General features: G+C 41.8%; 1 protein-coding gene across 1 annotated transcript in view; it reads left to right on the top strand.

Moving 5' to 3' along the window:
• Positions 1-2,249: 2,249 nt before the first annotated feature.
• HCRTR2 (hypocretin receptor 2) overlaps positions 2,250-21,575 on the top strand; it is a 34,879-nt gene continuing 15,553 nt past the window's right edge. Inside the window, exons 1-3 of the mRNA XM_040598955.1 lie at positions 2,250-2,737; positions 17,718-17,896; positions 19,384-19,627. Coding sequence (XP_040454889.1) covers positions 2,509-2,737; positions 17,718-17,896; positions 19,384-19,627 — 652 coding nt within the window. The 5' untranslated portion in view covers positions 2,250-2,508. The remainder of the gene's footprint in view (positions 2,738-17,717; positions 17,897-19,383; positions 19,628-21,575) is intronic.

Here is a 21,575-nt window from a genome sequence, read left to right as displayed (position 1 = left end):
GAGACTGTGTGTGTTTAAGTTATTTGGATCTTTGGATCACCTGTCAGCTTTTTCAAGGTCATTGAATGATAAGTGTAACAGAACCAATGGTAGAAATCACAGGCGCAGTGATGATTCTTTGTCTACCATTTCATCCTGAGATGTGTTAGTTAGCCCATTTTTAAGCTTTATAATGTGTGCCATAATGACTTTTTACTATCCTGCCTTCCTAATCAGAATGTGCTGTATCAATCAAAGCAAATGTCTTACAGTACTCTAGGAATACAAAATGTATGCAGTTTATTGATCTGCATAATCAGTTATTTGTCTTTATCAATCAAACTTGTAATCTTGTTGAAAAAATAATGAGCCCTAAGTTGTATTTTTTAATAAAACCATGTTGTTTCTTGGTATTTACCAGGGCATGTAGTGATAGGACAAGTGGTAATAGCTTTAAACTGAAAGCAGGTAGATTTAGATTAGCTATAAGGAAGAAATTCTTCCCTGTGACGGTGGTGAGACAGTAAATAAGGTTTCCCAGAGAAGTTGTGGATGCCCCATCCCCGCAAGGGTTCAAGGCCAGGTTGGATGGAGCTTTGAATCAACCTGGTCTGGTGGAAAGTGTCCCTGCCCATGGCAGAGGGGTTGGAACTAGATCTTTAAGGTTGCTTCCAACCCAAACCATTCTGATTCTATGATTTATATCTTTTTAATTAAATTCCTTACTATTAGTGAGGGAGGAAGGAAAAAGCACTATGTAAAAAAAGACATTACCTGCTTCAGACTTTATGCTACTTGGAAGTTAATATTGGAATTATGGACCAGCATTTGAACATATGAAACAAACTGGAGCATGAGTGATATTGTCTGTTATGGATCACCAAATGGTCATGCTCCAAATATTTTCACCACCAGCAAAGACCATGACAAGCTCCTTAAATATGTCTCTCTTCGTGTGTACCAAGTAGCCCTGCATTCCCTCATTCTCAGGGGAGTTTAAATCACTTCTCAAAACTCATACCTCAACCAATATAGCCTTAGATGTTTTCATTAGTTACATAGTGTCTAATCTTTATTTATGAAACTTACAAAGTTTCTATTTTATTTAAGATAGGTGCTGATATCCAAGTGTATCTCACTCTAATGTATTTAGCCTGTGGAATAGGAAAGGGATTTTTTCTTTAATTTACAAGGAACTAAAGCAAAGAGAGCATGTCTAGAGGAATAAGTGCAGGCATGCCAGGTGTTGGTATGCTGTATTGGACTTTGAAGGCAGTAGAGAAGGGTGCACACCAATAACAAACAAATCAGGAACCTAAAGTACTGTTTAGAGTTAAGCACTACTACAATTTTAATAAATATCTGCCTCTATAATACTTGTTGAAAGTAGAGTCCCACAGTAATAGTTATTCCATTCCTATGGAGGTGCAGACCTTGCACTGAAATGCTTAACTGAGTGAGGTGTGCCATTTCAGAATGGAAGTGGTGCTTATATCAGACTCGATAAATTATTCAGCTAGGAAACGAACCGATAACCTGAATAAGGGGTGGGTTTTTTTTCAGTCAGGGCAGGACAAGTCCAGACTCACCCCTTCTCTTTTGGGAGCTGTACACTGAACAAAGTATGAAAATAATTCAAGAAGCAATGACCGGAAGCCAGGAATCCTATCACACTGTTTAACAAGCACTTCTGGGCTCTCTTGAGTTGCTTTCTGCCAGCTCAGCTCGATTCAGAATAGCTAAGGGGCAGCTGCTGTGCTGAGATCCCAAACTGGACGTTTGAACCCACCTCACTGCAGGCAGTTTGCACCCTAGACTCAAGCTGACGATGAGCTTTTCAGGATCTTCAAATCCGGTGAAATCCCATGCTTGCCTGTTCAGCGGTCTTAGGGGTTATTCCCTCTGTTTTAGCCCCATACCCAGCCCAGCTTTCAAAGGGGCACGGAAAGGAGACAGCCTCGTTAGCCTCTGTTTTTTCATGGCTCCTTCCACCCGGTGCTTCGTTCCACAGGAGCCTTCTGCTGCCTTTAATCTACAAATACCTTTAATATATGTGGTATCTAACGTAGAAAGGTCTAAAGAGAAGTGTCTGTGAGAGAGAGGGTGAGAAACTGAAGGGAACCGGATTCGGAAGAGGGGTGGGCTAGCTGGGAGCAGGACTGGGGGAGAAGCACGGGGCTGGAGATCGGGGCGGGGGGGGGGGGGGGGGTATGGATCCGAAGCGGACGTGACTTTTCCAGCGAGGGCAGGTGCAGCCCGGCATCCGAGGCACGCAACCCACCCTGGCCAGCTTTTTTCCCGGCCGGCCAGGGGAAAAAGGCTGCTCAGGGCGGGTTGGGGACGACGCGGAGCCCCAGCCTGTTCCCGCATTGGCTCCCGTAAGTTCCCGCGTCATTTTTCTCCCCACACCCCGCTTTTCGCGCTGGCAGCCACAAGCCTCGATGGACGGGCGGGAGAAAGCTCGGATGCTCTGAGAGGGTCTGGCTGTTGGGTGGTTTTTTTTCCCAGCCCCCGGACCAACCACCAGCGATGTCCGGGATTCAACCCGAGGATGGTTCCCCTCCGTGCAGGAACTGGACGACCGGGACGGAGCTAAACGAAACGCGGGAGGCTCTTTTAACCCCTTCCTCCGACTACGACGACGAAGAGTTCCTGCGGTACCTCTGGAAGGAGTATTTGCATCCCAAGGAGTACGAATGGGCGCTGATCGCCGGCTACATCGTCGTCTTCATCGTGGCGCTCATCGGGAACGTCCTGGGTGAGTCGCGCCCCCCAAACTTCCCGTTCCCCCTTGCCGAGGTGGGGTTTGCACGGATGGCGGCTGCAAACGGGGGGTGGGTTTCGCTTCTCCCGCTGGAACGGTGGGTGTCCCTAGCCGCGGGGGACAGTTAATACCGCGCGGGGCGCGGGAGGGGCCGTTGGGTACCGCTCCCCCTGCGCCGGCGAGGGGCTGCGGCGGCGGGCGCTCGCCGCTGGGTCGGGCCGGCGGAGCGGGGCCGGCGGAGCGCACCGGCGGCGGCCGGCGGCGGGGGGCCGGGCTCTGCCGGCGGCTCCCGTCCCTGTCCGCCAGGCCGGGGTGCTGAACGCGCCCCGCCGGCGCCTCCGCCTCCCAGCCCGCCCGGGGGGCTGCTGCCCGCTCTCGCAGCCCCAGCCCGCCCGGTGGAGCCCGGCGCCGCGCTGGGAGCACCGACCGCGCGGCCCTTCCCGAGGGACGGAGATGGGGGCGCGGGCGGGGCGCGGGGTAACGGACGCGGGACGGCGCCCTCCCCGCGCGGGGCACCGGCGGTCGCTCCCCGCAGCAGCCGGCGGCGCGGGGCAGGCGCGCGGTGCGCAGCTCGCGCCTCGGCGGCGTAACGGCCGCGCTGGCGAGGCGCGCGGAGCGGCGCGGGGCCGGGGGCCGGGGCCGGGGCTGGGGCGGCGCCCTGCCGGCTCCCATTGAGGGAGCGAGGGGAGGCGGCGCCCGGGAGCCCGCCCCCGCCCCGCTCCCATTCATCCGTGAAAGAGGCGGCGGGCGGGGGTGGGGCTGCCTGGCGGGAGCGGCGGCGGGCGACCCTCGCGCGGCGAGGGGGAGCGCGGCGGAGGGCCGAGGGCAGGGGCGGCGGTGTGCGGGAGCGGTTACTGCAGCAGGCGGGGGCGGTGTGCGGGAGCGACGAGCGGGGTCTGGCCGCCGGGAGCCCGCCCCGCCCCGGCCCGCCCTGCCTCTCTCCCTCCCGAGGGGAGCCGCTCCCCTTCGCCCCTCCGGCGAGCGCGGCCCCGCGTCCCGGGGATCGCCTCCCCGCGGTGGGAGGAGGCGCCGGGGAGCGGAGCGCGGCGGCCCGGCCCGGCCGCTGGCTGCGAGGTGGCCGCACACGCGTGTCCACGGGGACCGCGCCCGCGGCGGCCCCTGCTCCCTCCCTCGGCCGTGCCCTTCGCGTTCGCCGGCGGCCAGGTGAGCGGAGCAGGCGCTGGTCCTCGTCAGTTGTGTGTTTATGAATGAGCACGAAGGCGGTGTGACCGCCGGCAGCCGGTTGCGCCGTGAGAACCCCCTCGGCTGGAGCCACGGCCATTTGCATTCATTCCCATCAGTGGCGTTTTCATGAACGGCGCAGCGCGGCAGCGCGCCCGGCCCCGCCATACGGGTCTTTCATTCATGTTTTTCAGAAGCGTTTATGCGCGTCAGTGCTGTCATGTGCAAGCTCTCCAGCCTCCCCGAGGCAAAATGCAAATAAGACTGCAGCCAAAGGCAAAATTTTGCAAGGTTTTTTTTTTTTTCTTTCAACGGGCTGGTGATACTATTTTTTTTTTTTTTTTTCTGGAATGGTGTGCTAACTGCCTGTAAACATCCAGTATGCATGTTGGCGAAACCAGTGAATTTTCAGCCAAAGAGATTATGTTAGAGCTATTCAGAAGCCTGAGCATGTTTGCTCGGTTGAGCAGCCAGGTTGACAGGCGGTGTAAAGATAATGGGAGCTCGGGCAAAGAGGCTGTACTTTAGGAAGAAAACTGTCCTTCGCTCTGATTTTGAGCAAAGACTGTTTTAGGAGAGCTACCTGTATTTGCCTCCACCCGTTCAATAAAAAAGCTGTCCTCTCGCTTTTAAAGATTCAAGGTCAAATCTTCAGCTATAGGAACTGTCACCCTGTTTACACTTCCCCCACCCCTCCCCCCAGAATCCAGGACGAGAAAAGCTTTCCCCTCTGTGCACTTGCAAATAGAGCTTGTATCAGTGCTGATGTGGAGCTGTTCCTCCCTGACATTTGTGTACGTTATCTTTTTGCTTGGGATGGAAGCTGGCATTTTGCTGTCCACCTGCCTTTCCTTTTATTGGTCTGCTTCTGCTCAAGCAGTTTGCTTTTTAAACTGTCTGTGCATTACAAGGACCTCACCCAGATGAACTGATGCTTCTGTTTAAGGGCAAATTGTTCGTGGGGTCTGCCAGGTACAGGTGCTCCTTAGCTGAACACTGTCTCATCTTTATGCAGGAAAGCTCATACTGCACTGATGCAGGCTCACATGATTTTAAGGAGAGAAATGGATGTGGTCTAATGCTCCTGCCGAAGACATTTTTGTGAAACCTTGACTGCAAGTGAAAATCTGATACAGAACAGTGCACAGGTTGAAGTCTCTGAGAAGTTGATTTCTCCTGCTTGAAAAATGCATATTCAAGGTTAATCTGGGATTTAGTCATGCACCTTCTCGAAGCAGAGCAGAAGTGATTCTAAAGAGAGTTTAGTGGGTAATAGTGCTTTATGGTATCATCCTTAATGATGGAGTGTGTTCCTCTGCTTACGTTTGACGAGTGCTGCTGGCCTCATGTGGCATGTGAAGTCAATGCTTTTGTTCTATTTTTTCCATGTCCTATTCAAATAGTAATTAAGTAATCAGGAAAGACCCTTCCCTTCCCTATATGGTACTGAAAATTATATTTCTACCTCTTCTTTTGATTTGTGCATTCACATGGGATTAAGAGACTCATTGTGTCCCAGCAATAACATCTGTACAAGTGGAAGGCACAGCACATCCCTCAGATATTAGTAATAGACTGAAGCATTCTGACAGTTAATTAACAACCAAGGGTAGAATCAGAAGCTTGAATTTGATTGACATCTACTGGGCTCTTGAGTGAGCTGCACAGCAGGAATTCTACTTATAGTAGCACATAACAAGGTCTGCATTGCTATTTAGCTTTCAGTTTAATTAGCAGAGTTGACACACACTGTCCGAGCTGCTGCACAAACCAGTCAAAATGAAAACCATTAGCAAGCCTCTGCATTTGAATGGAAGTTTCATTATTGCATTTGAGTGCTCCATGTCAATGACTCTCATGTGTGCCCACATTAGCTGGTCACTAGAGATGCCAGTGCAAGTCACTGAGAAGAAACAGGGTTTAAGACATTTTTAGGACATATTTACATGAACAATCAGAGAATCTGAAATCTGGGTGATAACATCAGTATGCTTTGTCAGGTTTTGTTCTGCACTCAAGTTGCTATTTATCACTAGAAGCAGAATAGGTGCTGAGTGTAAGGACTCTCTGTTTTGCACCACAAGATTTCTTTACCCCTGCAGAGCAACGAAACTCTTGCAACTTTGCACACCTAGTGCAAAACAGGGCTTCTTAATGGAGAATGTATGTTGACTGTGTTTGACTTTATCTGAAAACTTTGCATTGAGAACATTGATTGAAAATAGAAAACTAGATAAAGAAGGAAAGATATTTTTAGGATGTACAGAGGTATCTGGTTACTGACTTCTTCATTCCACAGTAATCAGTTGCAGCAATTAATAACTGGCAGAAGACCACAAGGGATTAATAAGTAATGTACAACTACATACATTTAACTCTATTTATACAGGTAAAGAATGGGAATAGTCCTCATTTAAGTTATTCATTTGCATGGGTCAGAACTTTCCTAATGAAATGGTTTCCTTCAGGAAATGTGCTCATCAAAATCAAAATGTACAGCAGAGATCATTTGGTTGGATCAAAGACTGAAGGCAGAACAAGCAGGCTTCTGCTGTCCCACCAGCTGGGCTCCTGGGCCTCTTGGCATCCCTCCCCAGAGCTGGCAGGAGCTGAGATACTTAGAACACGCAACCTGCCAGCACCCAGCTTGAAAGTCCTCAGCACTGCTGGCTTCCAAGGCTAAGAAATCATGCAGGACATCAGTGAGATATTTTAGAAACTTTCTTTACTCATGCAACTTGGTGACACTTGCTTTTTTTTCCAACTCAGAATGAAACCAAATTTAATTGATACAGAGTTACTCCTTTCAGGATAGCTCTACTATTTATTATCTATTTTATAGTAACTGCTCGTCATGCTGAGATCTGTACAAAACCTAACTTTGGTCCTTTCCTCAAAGAGTTCATAGCCTGACTCATAGAGCTCAACAGAATCATTTGATTTTTACTTATTGTAGTTTCATTTTTTTAGGGCTGGAAAATAAAAGGTTTGTGTATAGTTCTAACACCAGAGTTCTGGTGAATGCCTATCAATAGGCAACTGTCTCAAATGCTGCTTTATTATCATTTTAAAGGTGTCTGGTGAATACTGAGGTCTAGCCGTAGATGCATGTGTTGGTAGAAGCGGATGAGGAGTCATGTATTCTCTTAAATCATGCCATCATCATCATGAATCCTATCTGATTGCCATAGATGAGGCATGTTTCATTGAATCACATTTATATCCAGATTACTTGGGGAATCTGGCACTGAAAGGGCTTTAATTTTGTAATATCAGCATGAGAACCACCATTATCTGTTGGATGAATAATAACAAGAGTGGCTTTATCATTTTTAAAAAAGATACCACATAGGAAATTATACAATATTTATGAATTTCATCTACCTAAGATATAGAATGTATGAGCTCGATTTATATAAGAAATCAAGTATCAACTGAAGTACATTAGTGTTTCCATAATATGGAGATTACTGGCAAGAGTCACGCACATCCTTGTGAGAGACATAGAAAGTAGAAAAGCATTAAAACTGAAGCTGATTTGAAATTATGCCCTCTTCTTTCTACATTCTTATCTCCAGATGCGTAACTAGTTCCACTTTATATGCTTTCTGACCAGAGAGTCCAGAGAGGGGACAGCTCTACTTTCCTTTACCATTCCTTATGTCAAAAAGCAATTCTGCCCAGTGTAAATCGTGTGGTCCTGTTGAACCCAAATCTGAAAAAGGGCAATGCCCAAGACGGAAGGTGAGCTGCAAGAGAAGTTTGATGTCATGAATGCTAATACAAATTCTGTTGACTTCCATTTGAGTTCTTCTAAAAGAAAGGACAGTTGCATCTGCCTGGAGGCTGCCCTTATAGTTGAACAAAAAAGAACATCCTTGGATAGTATTTTTTTCAGTCAGAGTAAAATAATCAGCAGTTTGGCTACTTGTATTCTAACATCATTCCAAAGGATAATAGTTCTGCTGTGAGCTCATTTGATGGTAAAGGAGGAGGACTGGAATCTGAACAAGTGGAAAAGTGCTTGGTCTGAGGGGTCAAAACCCATTAAAAAGTATTGAAAGAGAAAAATATATTCCTTTCCATATGGAGTCTCATACTCTTGTTTACTAGTTGTGATTGTGTTATTTTTCCTACTTCTGATGCTACATGTGCATTTTGGAAACTAAGAATTTAGGACTCCTCTGCCATCCAGTTTTCTTCCTTTCTTCTGTCGATAGCACTGCTGATAAAATATCTCTCATCTGATCTATCATAAACTTTGACTTAAAGGCTGACTATTAGGCAGCTCCTGCAGAAGTACTGTCATCAGTTAGTCAGAATTCCCCTGCAATGCAGAATGTTATGGGGTGGGGGTGGGGGGCAAGGGAAAGCACACCAGTATGTATTTGATATATTATCTAGGAGCAAATAGCAAACTTTACTGTTGCTGGTTTTGGTTTTGTTTCATTTTACTTTCAAGATGTACTCCTAAACGTGAAACTTTTAAAGAAGTTATCCCATTTAATTTTATACATTATCAAAGCTGTTAGACTGATAGTTCTGAAGACCAGCTCTGCTATTTAGACCCAAAACAGGTGCATCCTTGATGGTGGCAGGATATATTTGGAAAGAATCATCTATCTATGGAAGAAGGAAAGTAACTCAGCAGAGCTATTCAGCAGCTGCACAACTCCAAGACCACTAAAAACAATAAAGCCCTGTCTGCCAATAGCTGAGCAGAGACTAACACTTCTTTCCCTTAGGTCAGCGAAGTACTCTTCAGACAGTCTTTGGGGTATTACCAAATAAAATGAAAGCTGTTGTCACTTCGTGCTTTAATTCACTATCTTTCCAAAAATTGGAAGGTTTTAGAATGCTTCTTTGTTTCTAAAGTGTTGTTTGTTATCTGTGTTGCATGTTAAGTGAAACCTTTTTTTTTTTTTTTTTTTCTTTTTGACATTAGCAGCTGATTTGCTTACTATACGTCTCACAAGTGGAATTTGTCAGAGAAGAGCTAGAATGGACTGTTCCCCAGGGGAAGGAGAGCCAGGAGCTGAGGGCAGCAGCAAGATTGACAAGGCATTGTACTCACCAACACAGTCCCACAGTCCCTGAGAGCATGGTAGGTCTGGTGATGTTTACCAGGGTTCAGTCACCTCCCAGCAATTGCCAGACAAGTCCATAGTGGTGAAGCAGGTCTGAGATTAAGTCAGAAAATCAAGTCAGTGAGTGAGGATTACAATCAGTATCAGCAAGGCATATGCATACTTGCAGCTTGGCCTTTGCTTGAGCTAAGTGTGAGAGCCTGAGCTTAAATGCAGCTCCCAGGCAGAGGTGACCCCAAAAAGAGGTGTCTCTCATCTTTCTCCAAAAGCTCTATTCCCAGCAGCCTGATTCCAGCTTACATGCTGCCCCATACCAGAGCTGGCCTCCAGTGCCAGCAGCTAGACCCTGGGCAGGGGACAGAAGCTGCAGAGCCTGGGGGCGCACTCAGCCCTAACAGAACTGTGCTCTGTCTCCTGATTCTCAGCACAGTAAGACTGCAAGGATTTTAGCCAAATTTGGGGAATTTTATATTGGCAATGTAGATTCATTATATGGATTCAGAAGTTGTATGCTATGCAAGATATTTGCTATAGCATCTCACTAGCATAGTAAATTGTATTTTCTTTGTATAGCCTAAAGAAAAGGCATTCTTACATCTACATTAGAAACAGACATGGACATGGAAAGATTTTTCCTAATGTACCTTCATTTTACACTGACTGACAGATGCTTTTTGAAGCATATTGTTTCAAAGTTGCACAGCATTTCAGCTGTGAAACACACTTTGATTTTAATGAGTCACACAGGTTTAAATGGAGTCCTAGTGAAGTGTGAAATCTTTATTGTAGTGTCATGTGCGGTGTGACATCTGTATTTATGGTCCTTCCATCTCTAACATGATGTGTGTGTAAGGATTTTGTAGGGTTTTTTATAGAAAAAATAAGGATATTGAACATGATTATGAAATACCTGGTCATTCAGTATGGCCAGCTCTGCAGAGATAACCGGGCTTGCCAGTTAATACCTGTAATGATTTGTGTGTGTGTCTGTGGTGGGACAATTTAAAACAAATCAGTTTGTGTTAGTCAGTACAGTTACCTCAAGAAAACTGTGTGATGCTACCTTTTACTTCCTCCAGAGCTGACCACACCAGGCATTTTGGGCAGTCTGTTTTTAAAGCATAGCTGATCATCTGGTAGTAACTCCTATTGCCGTTAGATTGTTAATTGCCTAAGATTACATCATGTGACAGAGTTATAAGATTAATCTTAGGCCAATTGGATGGTTGTGCTATTACTCCCGTTGTGATTTGTAGAAATAAGCTTCCAGCAAGCAGAATTTAGTTCTTGTATTCTTCTCTAGTGCCATAATAATAAGGCAGTACATAAAATGTAGAAGTGGGCTGGAGAACATGAATAACCCCCAACCCCCATCTCATATGTCCTTTTAAAAGCCTGAGTACAATACAGCACTTGGTAGCTAGAAAACATAACAGAAAATACATTGCTGAAAGCAAACTAGTTGCTATCTGGGTTTTTTTTTATGTAGACTCTCATTGTCATTTATGAGAGACAGTTCTCCATTAGGACATTTCAATGAATCTGGATATTCAACAAAATACTTTAAGATTTCATATGCTCAATATCATTCAGCTATATTTCTTACAGTTTCAGTATTTTCCTAGAGTTTTACTAGAAAAAAGTGAACCTACACATACATACTTTTTTATGTGTGCTACATAGGGAGCATGACCTAACTACCTGCTCCTTTTGTCATGCTTCTGTGATTTTCTTCAAATCTGTTGACATGCCTACTGTGTCCTGTTGATGAGGAGCTTATCACCTCACTGGCAGGCTATGTAATTTGTTTGTGTATGCAGTGCAGAATATTGTCCATCTTTGCAGCTGTTGCATCACTGTTCAAGGACAATTCTTATCTGCTGGGCATTCTTACCAGCTGCAGGATTTTTTTTCAGTATTTTCTTTATAATAAGCATTGTATTAAAAGTGTCTTTTCTTTCTGTCATACTTTCTATTACTTTTTCAACATAAACCTGGTCTTACGTTGAACTCCATTTTTTTTTTCAGATAAGATTAGTTTGTAAAAAATGAAGTAACAGGTAGGTCTACAGCTTAATAGTAAGAGATGGACAGCCTAGGAAGTAGATACCATCTTCCTATTGACAGAAGGTATCACTTTGTTTTAGACCTTTTGTTGTCGCTGCTGGATTCAAAAAACCCTAATTAAATTTCCACTGCAATTTAGTTAAAGTGCTTCTCATGCCTTAATCAAGATCATCGATAAAGTTATTGAAAGACTTATGGAAAGCCTTCCTAAAACAAATAAGCTTACTCTTAGGCACTGAATTTTTAAACTCCTAAGTTAAAGCAGAAGAATCCTCGATTGGGAATCGTTCATAATGAAAGTAGTTTCAATGACAGCATTTTTCCTTCCAACAGTATGCATTGATTCAGTCTTTCCGCAGGGAGTCTAGCTCTCCAGGATCCCATTTGGTAGCCTATCTACTCAGCCTTTCTTTCAACAGGGTTGTGTATCTCACCACCCCACCACCCAGACCTTCATTTGCAGTAGGTAATGTCATCACCAGAAAAGAACAAGGGGGGAAAATGTCATATGGAGAACCAATTAATTGCCAGGTGGAAACAATTTTTTTTGTGGGGGTAGGAGGTAGAGAATAAGTAATCTGTAACTCAAATCTGTTTAATACATCTTTTTATCACTGATTGTAAGATATTGCAAAGGAGTAGAGAGCTCTTTAGAACCTTTCTGCCTCATGCATTTGGAAATGTTGATGACCAGTGCTTATAGTCACTACATCTCTTCCAAATGACTGCTGGTTGGCCATATTATGATATTTTAGTCCATCGAGTGTGATACCAAAGCAAAATAAAATCATTGAAGTTTAGTATGAAAAATGATAATTCTTTGTTTACATCCACCTGGGATTTATTGTTCACCAGAAATGCGATAAGAGGTAGAGTCATTCATTTATATAAATAAATCTCAGGTATTGCTGGTTATGGAAATGATGTTTCAATTTTGGCCAAGAAGTTACACTAGAAGATAACCCATTGAATACGAGATTGACAAGACTTCTGGAGTGTTAGGGAAATGATTTAAGGTTGACATATAGAAAACAAATTGCCAGCTGAACCAGCAGCCCACCAGCAGAAGGACTGCAGCACAATGTTTAATATGCTCAAGACAGCATAAATCTTCCAGGAGGCAGCCAGCTGCATTTTATACCAGCTGGAGCCTTTGTATTGTTTTCCCATTCAGCTTGAGATACAATGAGCTATGCTAATTGAATAAATGCCATTACAGCCTCTAATTAAAATGCCTCAGGACACTAAACCAACGGGGATTATATTTGTACATGAAAAGCACCAAACTTGCTATATTGTCATATATAAGAAGGGGGGTTTTGTCTTTAGGAATATAATGAGGTATATGAAGCTTTCTTGATAGCCTTTAGTAGCACCTGTCTTAAATGTTATCTTTGATTTGGGTTTGTTACGTTTATTCCTTGCTGAGGGTTGCCTGGGGGACTTTTTTGGGGGTGGGAGATGGTGAACTTTTGGAGGATGGGTTCTGAAACAGGCTTGATAATCGCAGACCTGTCCGGGCTTGGGGAAAGTCTCCGGGAGTTTTCCAGAGCAGTCAGCCTGGCAATTCAAGCTGGTTTCCGAGCCTCCACTGACGCTGTGTGGCAGAGCTTGGAACAACTATCGTTTTGCTTGAAGCTCTTCTCGATTCTGGCGGAAGAAAATGCAAGCACCAGGGGTGAGATGAAGGAGTTGTGAGAGCCGGATTACTCAATAACCGTTAGAAAAATAGCTGCTCTTTGTGAAAGCGGGCCTGCATGTTTTCATTTGCAATTATTAACTGTAACTTTGAGTGGTTTTGTAAAATAAAAGCAAAAATAGGGAAAATAATAAAATACACTGGGCAGGTAATTGGGTTCCAGTAGAGTTCTGGCAGCCAGGAAAACTGCACAGTAAGAGCACATCTTGAGTTACATTTCTGTCCCACCTTTTTTTTTTTTTGTTTGTTTGTTTTTGTTTTTTTTTTTTGTTTTTTGGTTTTTTTTTTTTTGTTTTTTGTTTGTTTGTTTGTTTAATTTCGATTCTCTTTTCTTCAATGCCTTTGTTAATACCATTTTCTCCACTTTCTTCCTCATTCTCATTTATAGCTGGGAACATCAAAATTTGCATTAAAGATTTGCATATAATGTTAAACAGGTTTTATTCAGAGTTATTTTTGCTATTTCATAGATTTTCGATGGAGGTCTGAAGAACCCAGTTTGGTGCACTACATTGTGCCCTTACTAAACTGGTATCCTGTTAACTCTGTGTTGTCTCGCAGGTTTTTTAGGAAGGCTGATGCTGGCATTATCTATTTTATGATTTTTTGGTAAAACACACTCCTGGTTAGGAATCTTTACTACCTTTCTCATTCTTTCTTCTCTTTTCCAAGCTGAGTGGAAAGCCACAGCTCTGCTCTTTTGCTGTGGGTAGGTAGATGGCATTTCCCACTCCATGTAGCTTCCTTTCTCTAGGATGTTTCTTTAGGGTTTATACGGGAGTTGAGTGCCTCCACTTCTCTATAGAACTGCCGGAGGTGAAAATGTATTCGCAAGGAGAAAGAGTGGAAAGTATACAAAATTCTTGTGTTGTGAGACTTAACTAGTTATAATATATTCAGTGGCATAGTCAAACTATTTTGCATGCCTATAAGACAATTTTTGAACACAGGCTAGAGCGTCTTTCTCGATCTGCTAGATCACTGGTATATCAATTAGGCTATTGTCTAAGACTACTGAATAGCCTTGTACTGTAGTAAAATCAGAAATAAATCGAGTCTGAAAAGAATACATTGAACTAACTTCCTGTCATTTATACCATTCTGCCCTATTCAAATAACTTGAAGCAAATTCTCACAGCTCAGTTTAGCGTTGCACTGGAAGAAAACATTACCAATGCTTGTGCAGACTGAAAACACCACTGCACCCAGCAGAGGGCAATGAGCAGGGGAGAAAGCTGACTGCTTTTCAAAATACTTTTGCTTGAAAAGCTTTTTTACACAAACTCGTTCTTTTTATACATTTATGGAATAAGTTTCTGGGATACTTGATTATGATAGTATGTGCTAATTAAGATGCCCTTGTGCTGTGTGCCTTACAAAGAAGGGAAAATGGGCTATGCTGCAAAGAACAGATGAGGTGAAAAGGCAAAACACATAAGTATAAACAGAGAAATCTAAAGTAACAAATTATCTTGCCTATCTATGCTTGTAAATTATTATTTTTTCCACCTTTCAGGTGCCTCTTGCCTCATAGATTAGAATTCAAAGGAATTTAAAGCTGCTTTCTGTACCTTGGTTTTCCTGCATATTGTTACTCCCTGAGTAGCAAGGGGCATAGTCTTTTACATTTCTCTAAGGAATAGAGGTACCAGAGTTCATCTAAATTCCATCTGTGTTAAGCCAGTGTGATCTGGAAGCCTTAGTGTAGAGCTGGGAATTAGGAGTCCAAGTTTCTTATTCTGTGTCTGATTTACTGTGTGGCCTTTAGCAACTTCTGTTCTGCACTTCACTTTCTTTGCGTCAAAGATGGAAATGATAATACTTTCTTAGCTCTCTGGGGTATCATGAGGTTTCATTTGCTCATACTTATAGAAAGCTTTGAACACAACATGCAAAATGCCATGAATTCATTTCTGATACAGTTTGCTGCCAATGAGATTGACCTCACATTTGTTAACTTAATGGATTTGTTTTACCAGAAATAATATTTATGTTTCCCCAGACAGGTCAGCACAGGAATAAGAATAGTCCTTGTCAAAGAGCATACATATCTACTTAAACCTTGCACCTTTAGGCACTGATATCCTTGGCTGAAAACAATGCAGTTGTCCAAATCGTGTAGAATGTGGGACTGTTGAAACCATAGCATGACAACAAAGTAGCTAAACCCTGAACTTTTAAAACAACATTTTATTTAACTTTGCCTATTGATAAAAGTACAGAAAAACATTCCCTCTTAATATCAGCTTTAGCCTAAGTATAAGACAGGACCATACTTTGAATATGAATTGCACTCAAGACAAAGAACAAACCATAAGTAAATGGCAAAATCTTCAAATTTTTAGTGTCAAGTATTACAATTATTGAAAGCAAAACGGTGTTTACAGGTTTTTTCCCCAGCGTTGCATTTCCAACTGTGAGCAACACTCCAGAGGGGCGCCAGTGTGTTATTTTCCCTGTTAAGTGCTGCCTCTGCGTTGTCAGAGTTTTAACTGTAGTAATCCCATGCACCAAGTGAGAGTAATAAAGCTCTGGATAGTTGTGTTGTAATTATCATGCAATTCTATAGAAATAATTACCTTATTAGGTAACTTAAATCATCCAAATGGGAAGAAAATACAATTAATATGATGTTTCCTTTAAGCTTTTAATTTATAAGCCTTGCCTTTCAGATATCCGTAGCCACAGCTAAGAGAACTTGAAATTCTATATTCAGGAAGAAAACAATAGAAGAAATGGATACTATGGGAGATTTCCTCCAAAACCAGTACAGGAACAGCAAAGAGTTTTGCAGAGGGGTTTTAACTTGCATTTAGAAAAGCATGATAGATATATAACAAATATTAAATTTATATGAGGTATAGAATCTGGAACCATATCTGCAACACATTAAAAGTTATGAAGAGCATCTGTTGTGGCACAGCAGGGGTTATAGATGAAACTTGGCAGCCTATATCCTAAAAAGGTAGTTGATAAAATCACCTCCTCTTAGAGGAACTGAAGGCCACCTAGCCTTTCCCTCTTTCTTAACTATGTCCTGGCCTAGATTACCCCTAAATGTCTAAACATAGCCCTCATGAAGAAGTGCTATAATTTCAGCTTATGCTAAAGCTCTAGTAAGGTCTTGTATGAGTATCCCGCTGATTTTGGTCACAGCATTCTGACCACAAAGACGCAATCCAGCCTGAAGAGTGTCCTGAGAACAGCAAGAGGGATGGTTGCAGAGGTTCTAAAAATGACTGGGAGTAAAAGATAAAAGAGTTCTGAAGTTGTACAGTCTGAAAAGAAAACTGAGGAAAGGTGTAACACCAATCTTTACATATGTGAAACATTGCTGCACGGAAAAAACCTCTTCATTCCTGTGTGTGTGCAGGAAAAACAAAGTGATATAAATAGCAGCAAAAGAGAAGTAGATTAGACATTAGAAGATTTTTCTTTTTTTAACAGGGAAGAGAGTTAAACTGCAGCACATTTCAGAGAGGCATGATATCTTCAAATGTAACAGATTTTAGAATGTAAACTTGCCAGTGATGGCTTAGTGGTAGTCTTTCTGCGGTTGTGTTGGTCTAAAGACTTAAACGAGACAAGAATTGTGGAATGAAGTAATATATTTTATTAGATCGACTGATGCAGCTGGAAGATGGGCACAAGCTTTCAGCACACCATCCTTCTTACGATCTAAAGAAGCATCTGATCTCAAGAGCTTATGTGCCTTAAAGTCTGTGTGTTTTTTTTCCAGCTGCTTTCACTAGTTTAATAACAGAATGGCTTAACTCTAGCTGATTCCATTTTAGATTTGGACAACCTCTTGAGGACCTTTCTAACTCTATTCTTCAGCATTCTGTGATCTGTTTAATGTATCTAAATTAAGTATAGTGCTATATCCTGACAGATTAAGGAGACTTTGATTCCTCATCCAGATTTGCATGATGGATGAGTTATTGTTTACAGGAGAAGAACCTCTGATGTACAGTGATTTGTTCTGTTTTCTTACAAAAAGTATGGTGGTGTTTCTGGAAAATTTTGTGCATCAGTTTTTAAAGAGCTTTTGGTGGCTGAATCTAAAACATTCAAAAGCTATTTATTGCTACAATCTTTCAGGGTTTTACTTCCAAAGTTAGTAAACCCCTTATTTTTAGGCTAGTTTCTCAGACTCAATTTTGGCATTTTTAATGTATTAGCTTATAAATTTAGTGCAACCATCTTAAAGGACTGATTTGCCTCATTTCTAAAAGCCTTTCAAATTGAAAGAGGGAAATGAAAAGATACAAAACAAACTTTAAAGGCTGATCTTGTAAAGCGTCTGCTAAATGCTGCTTTTGATCACAGTAATCACCATTAAAAATATACTACCTTTAAAACGCGTAGCACTTAATACTGCAAAAATTACTTTTGTTTACTTACTTCAAACCACAGTTACCCAGACAACTGTTACAGAATCTCTGCAGATGCAATAGATACTTTATGCACAGCAAAATATTTTATAAAATTTTGTTGTCTTGGTACGGTTTACAAGAACATGTGTGGTAGCAATTTGAAATAAGCATGATGCTATCATATGAAAAAGGTAACCTTTTACAAATGTAGATGTGTATTGCCATAGACTAGAGCCAATGGATTAAACTAGACATGAAGAAAGTTATGTGAATAGTTAGTGAAGGTAAACTATCAGGAGAGTAAGCTGCTTTACATATCAGATTATTTCCCATGCTATGGTCGATGGAGAACTATTCTTTGTGTACTAAGATTCTCTCTACACGTACCCTCTTGTTCCCACTCTAAAAGAAAACACGTGGTTCATACACTGAACTACGTATTCAAATATTCTGTGCTGAACAAAGGACATGAGCATTTCCTTAATTCTGCAAAGCTGTGTGTTTTCCTGTTGAAGCATTTCCTAAGTCATTTCCATTTCAGTAACTTGTCTTTCCAAATTCAGTTTGCATTGCAGTGTGGAAGAATCATCACATGCGGACAGTTACCAACTATTTCATAGTGAATCTTTCTCTGGCTGACATTCTGGTCACAATTACTTGTCTTCCAGCAACTTTAGTAGTGGACATCACAGAAACATGGTTCTTTGGGCAGCCCCTCTGCAAAGTGATTCCCTACTTACAGGTATTATTTTACTGTGTTTGTGTACACATTACCCATGTTATGAAAAAGAGAAAGAACAATAGTATCTTCCTAATAGTGCTAATCTTACAGAAGTCTATCCCAGCTACTGAAATAGATATTTCAGGGTACATGCTGAGGATTAAAGGACTATTCCACTTGTGAAAATGTTTACGCTTAATAAACATTGTTCTTGATCCATGTGCTTGTTAGACTTGGGCAATACACTTTCTGGAACATTTGTCTGATGCTCTTCACTTTTTGTGATCTTTCTTAATAATTCAGAAGGGACTTAAAGCAATAAAAATGTCTGTAAATAGAGTTGCAGTCATTTATTCTCTAGGTGCATGTGAGCCTAAGCAGCCACACAAGTGTCCAGGACAGAGAATCCAAGCTTCTGAAGAGAGTCTGGGCTTTCGTATGTGTTTAGTGACATACTGTGTGTTCTTTAGTAATAATCAAAGTACCCAGGTTCACTGGGAACCAATCAGATTGCCTGCCTTAAGCAATAATTGCCACCACTCATTTACCAGTGGACTTAATTATGAGAACATTTGCATCAGAATGATTGAGAAATACCTTTTCCAAGAACACCTGGTTGGATGAACTGGCTGGGCATACTAGAATGACAACTGCTTGGCCTTTCAGTCATTATAAATCAAACGAATTAAGCAGAACTCTGAATGTATGCAGGTGATCAGCTCTGTGCCTTCAGCACAGTTTATATTTCCAGTAGATACCTGTAGGGCTGAAGAGCCACATTGTCAAAGGCAACAGTTCTGCAGCAGGTATGTCCCCTACTCAAAACAATCCAAATCAGAAATTTTTTTTCAAAGCCTCTGTTCTGGTAGAAGAAAATCTGAAGAGTAACTGAAATGATCACCTAGTATACAGAATGAAAGAGTAGAACCAAAGTGATAGGCTATTTCCTATACTGAATAGAAGGTAAAATGACTTAATCTGCCTTAAGCTAATCATTGTTAGGTTTTTTGGTTTTTTTATGAGACCTCAAATTTCCATTGTTCCTGTGAAAACTGAAAAGGCAAAATGATGGTACTGGTGTCCAAATACAACATAGAAAACAAACAAATATAATTGTTCTACAAAGAAAAAAAAAGATCTAATTAGTTGTCTAATGTTTTCAAAGTACTTTTTCAGATAAATTTGTGCAAATTCTAAGTTGCATAAATTTGCTCTTTCAGAATCTGACCCTGCCACACCTACTCAGTTTGGGTAGCACCCTAAACTGTGAATTGTTCTGTTTCTACTGGGACTACAGGAGATAAGGATATCGGTTGTAATTCTGTATGAAGTGATTTTAAAAGAAGACTTTTTCTGGGAACAAATTCTATTTAATAATTGCAGATAAAGATCTAACTATGTTGAAAATATAAATAATTTTTAGAACTCTGGGGAAAACTTACAATAAATAATTTTTAAAGCTCTGAAAAAATGGCATTTACATTTACATAATATTTCCTTTTCTTTAGACAGTTTCAGTCTCTGTGTCTGTACTAACACTCAGCTGCATTGCTTTGGATCGATGGTATGCAATTTGTCACCCTTTGATGTTTAAAAGCACGGCCAAACGAGCAAGGAACAGCATTATAATTATCTGGATTGTGTCCTGCATCATAATGATTCCTCAGGCTATTGTTATGGAGTGCAGCAGTGCGTTCCCAGGATTAGCCAATAAAACCACCTTGTTCACAGTGTGTGATGAGCATTGGGGAGGTGAGTGTGTCATTGACCATAAAGACTAAATTTGTACTGCTGTAAAGTAATAAAAATATTGGGACATATCAATATGCAGTCAAGTTATATAAACATATCACAAAATGTTCCTAATTATATAAGCTTTCTTAGAACTACCATTTTTCAGATACTGTGAAATCCTATTTTCTTTTCTATTGCTAAGCCTTAAAGTACATTTGAAACCAAGTTTAAATAAATGAGGCTGGCTTGTGTCTTGACCGTGTTAATGTTTCCCGGAGGGCAAAAATGTTCCCACCCCTTAAATACTTATGCTTATTTAAGTCTGTGATCAATGGACATTGCAGGTTTACGAAGACTTAAGTATTTAGCCTTAAGAAATAACTACACAAGAACAGAATTTCTGTTTACCTGATATATTGCTTTTGCTAATTGCTGATATTTGATTAGTCTTTACAGATACCTCCTGCGACTTGTCATTTCAGAATTTACAGAGATGTCATCAATATGGGGTAGTGAGTTAGTCTACAGTGTGAAATTTGTCATGGACAAGATCATTTAAGTAACTTTGTAAACGTAATCAGTTACAAATTATTCTTTCCAAGAAGGGTAATTCTGCCTTTCCAGATTAACTTTGAATCTACCTTGTTCTGTATTTGAATTCAGCTGTAAGAAGTCGTAAGGGTTGCCAGGGAGTAACTACTTCTCTTTTGTCTCTGTTCACAGCAAGTGGTGTTAGCCACCCACCTGAATGGTTAGGGCTCCACTCCGGTGGGCCTTGGCACAGCTCCAGTGCTAACAGAGCGTGTGAGTTACATGCTGTGACTCTGACACTGGATATAATGACCATCGGTAATACCGATATTCACACACAGGAAAATAAAGCCAAGTTTGCCAAAACACATAACTAAAAGGTGCCTATTTAATAGCCTCGAGTTAGACTAAAACCCAATCAGATTCTCTCTGAGAGCTGTCTCTGTAGAAGAAGATTCCAGTTCTGTAAACAATTAAGATAAAATACAATTGAACACCTGTACTTAATTAGTGTGATAAATTAGCTTAAGCAGCTTGAACTGCTGAGGGCTCTTCCATGTGCTGTTTTGGAAGTTCCTCCTCTGCTAATGGCCTCCGCAGGGATTAATGAGAAGACATTGGCTATCACATTCCCTGTTCTTTTGTTCCTTCATGCCTGTTAGTCCTCTGGGACAAGGCAAGGGGACAGAGATGGCTATTAGCTAGCTGGCATTCATTGCAGACACAGCTGCACTCAAGGTCTGTAAGTTAGAGGAAGCCTCTGTTAAGCTATGACTATTGTCCTTGCTGTTTCATTGGAGAGGACACATCTGCTCTTTACTTCTAGTGTTCTTTCTTCATCTGTGAACAATTTTGTATCCTCGTCTGCTGCTGGATGCTGCAGTATTTATGTGACTTTTCTTTCACAGCATACACTCCAAGTACAATTTGTGTCCACTCATTTTGGCTGCAGAACTAATTATCCACGCCTTCGTCACTTCAAGGTTAGATCTGCAGCAAAGATTCTTTTCATCAATCTAGGAAATGAAAATGATGTAGTTTATTAATTAGAGAGTTGGGAGAGCATTTCATCGGGGAATGCAATCTCAAAATTTACAGATCTGCGTTGGTCACTTTTTGATTCCTGACAGGAAAGTGTTGCTTTCAAACTACTGTGTCTGTAGTAGCCTTGGAACTATTTTAAAGAATGCCTGTTGTTCAGTGCTGCACTGAAGGAGTTGCAGCCCACAGATATGTCTGAGCTGAAGCACCCGTTATACAAAAGAAAAAAAACTCCCACATGTTTGCAAGACTCTACTCTGATGAAGTGTATTTGTCCAAAATGAAATCTATTGATCTTTAGGTTATGCTGTGAGCCTTTGCTTGCATGTTTGGAGAAGTAGAAAGGGTTATAACAAAGGCAAGTACTTGCTCATAGATTTAGTTCTTTTTGTGT

Source organism: Falco naumanni, chromosome 6, assembly GCF_017639655.2.
Source record: "Falco naumanni isolate bFalNau1 chromosome 6, bFalNau1.pat, whole genome shotgun sequence".
NCBI lineage: Eukaryota > Metazoa > Chordata > Aves > Falconiformes > Falconidae > Falco > Falco naumanni.
Note: the sequence above shows the minus strand (reverse complement) of the source record. Positions and strands in the feature narration are given on the sequence as shown.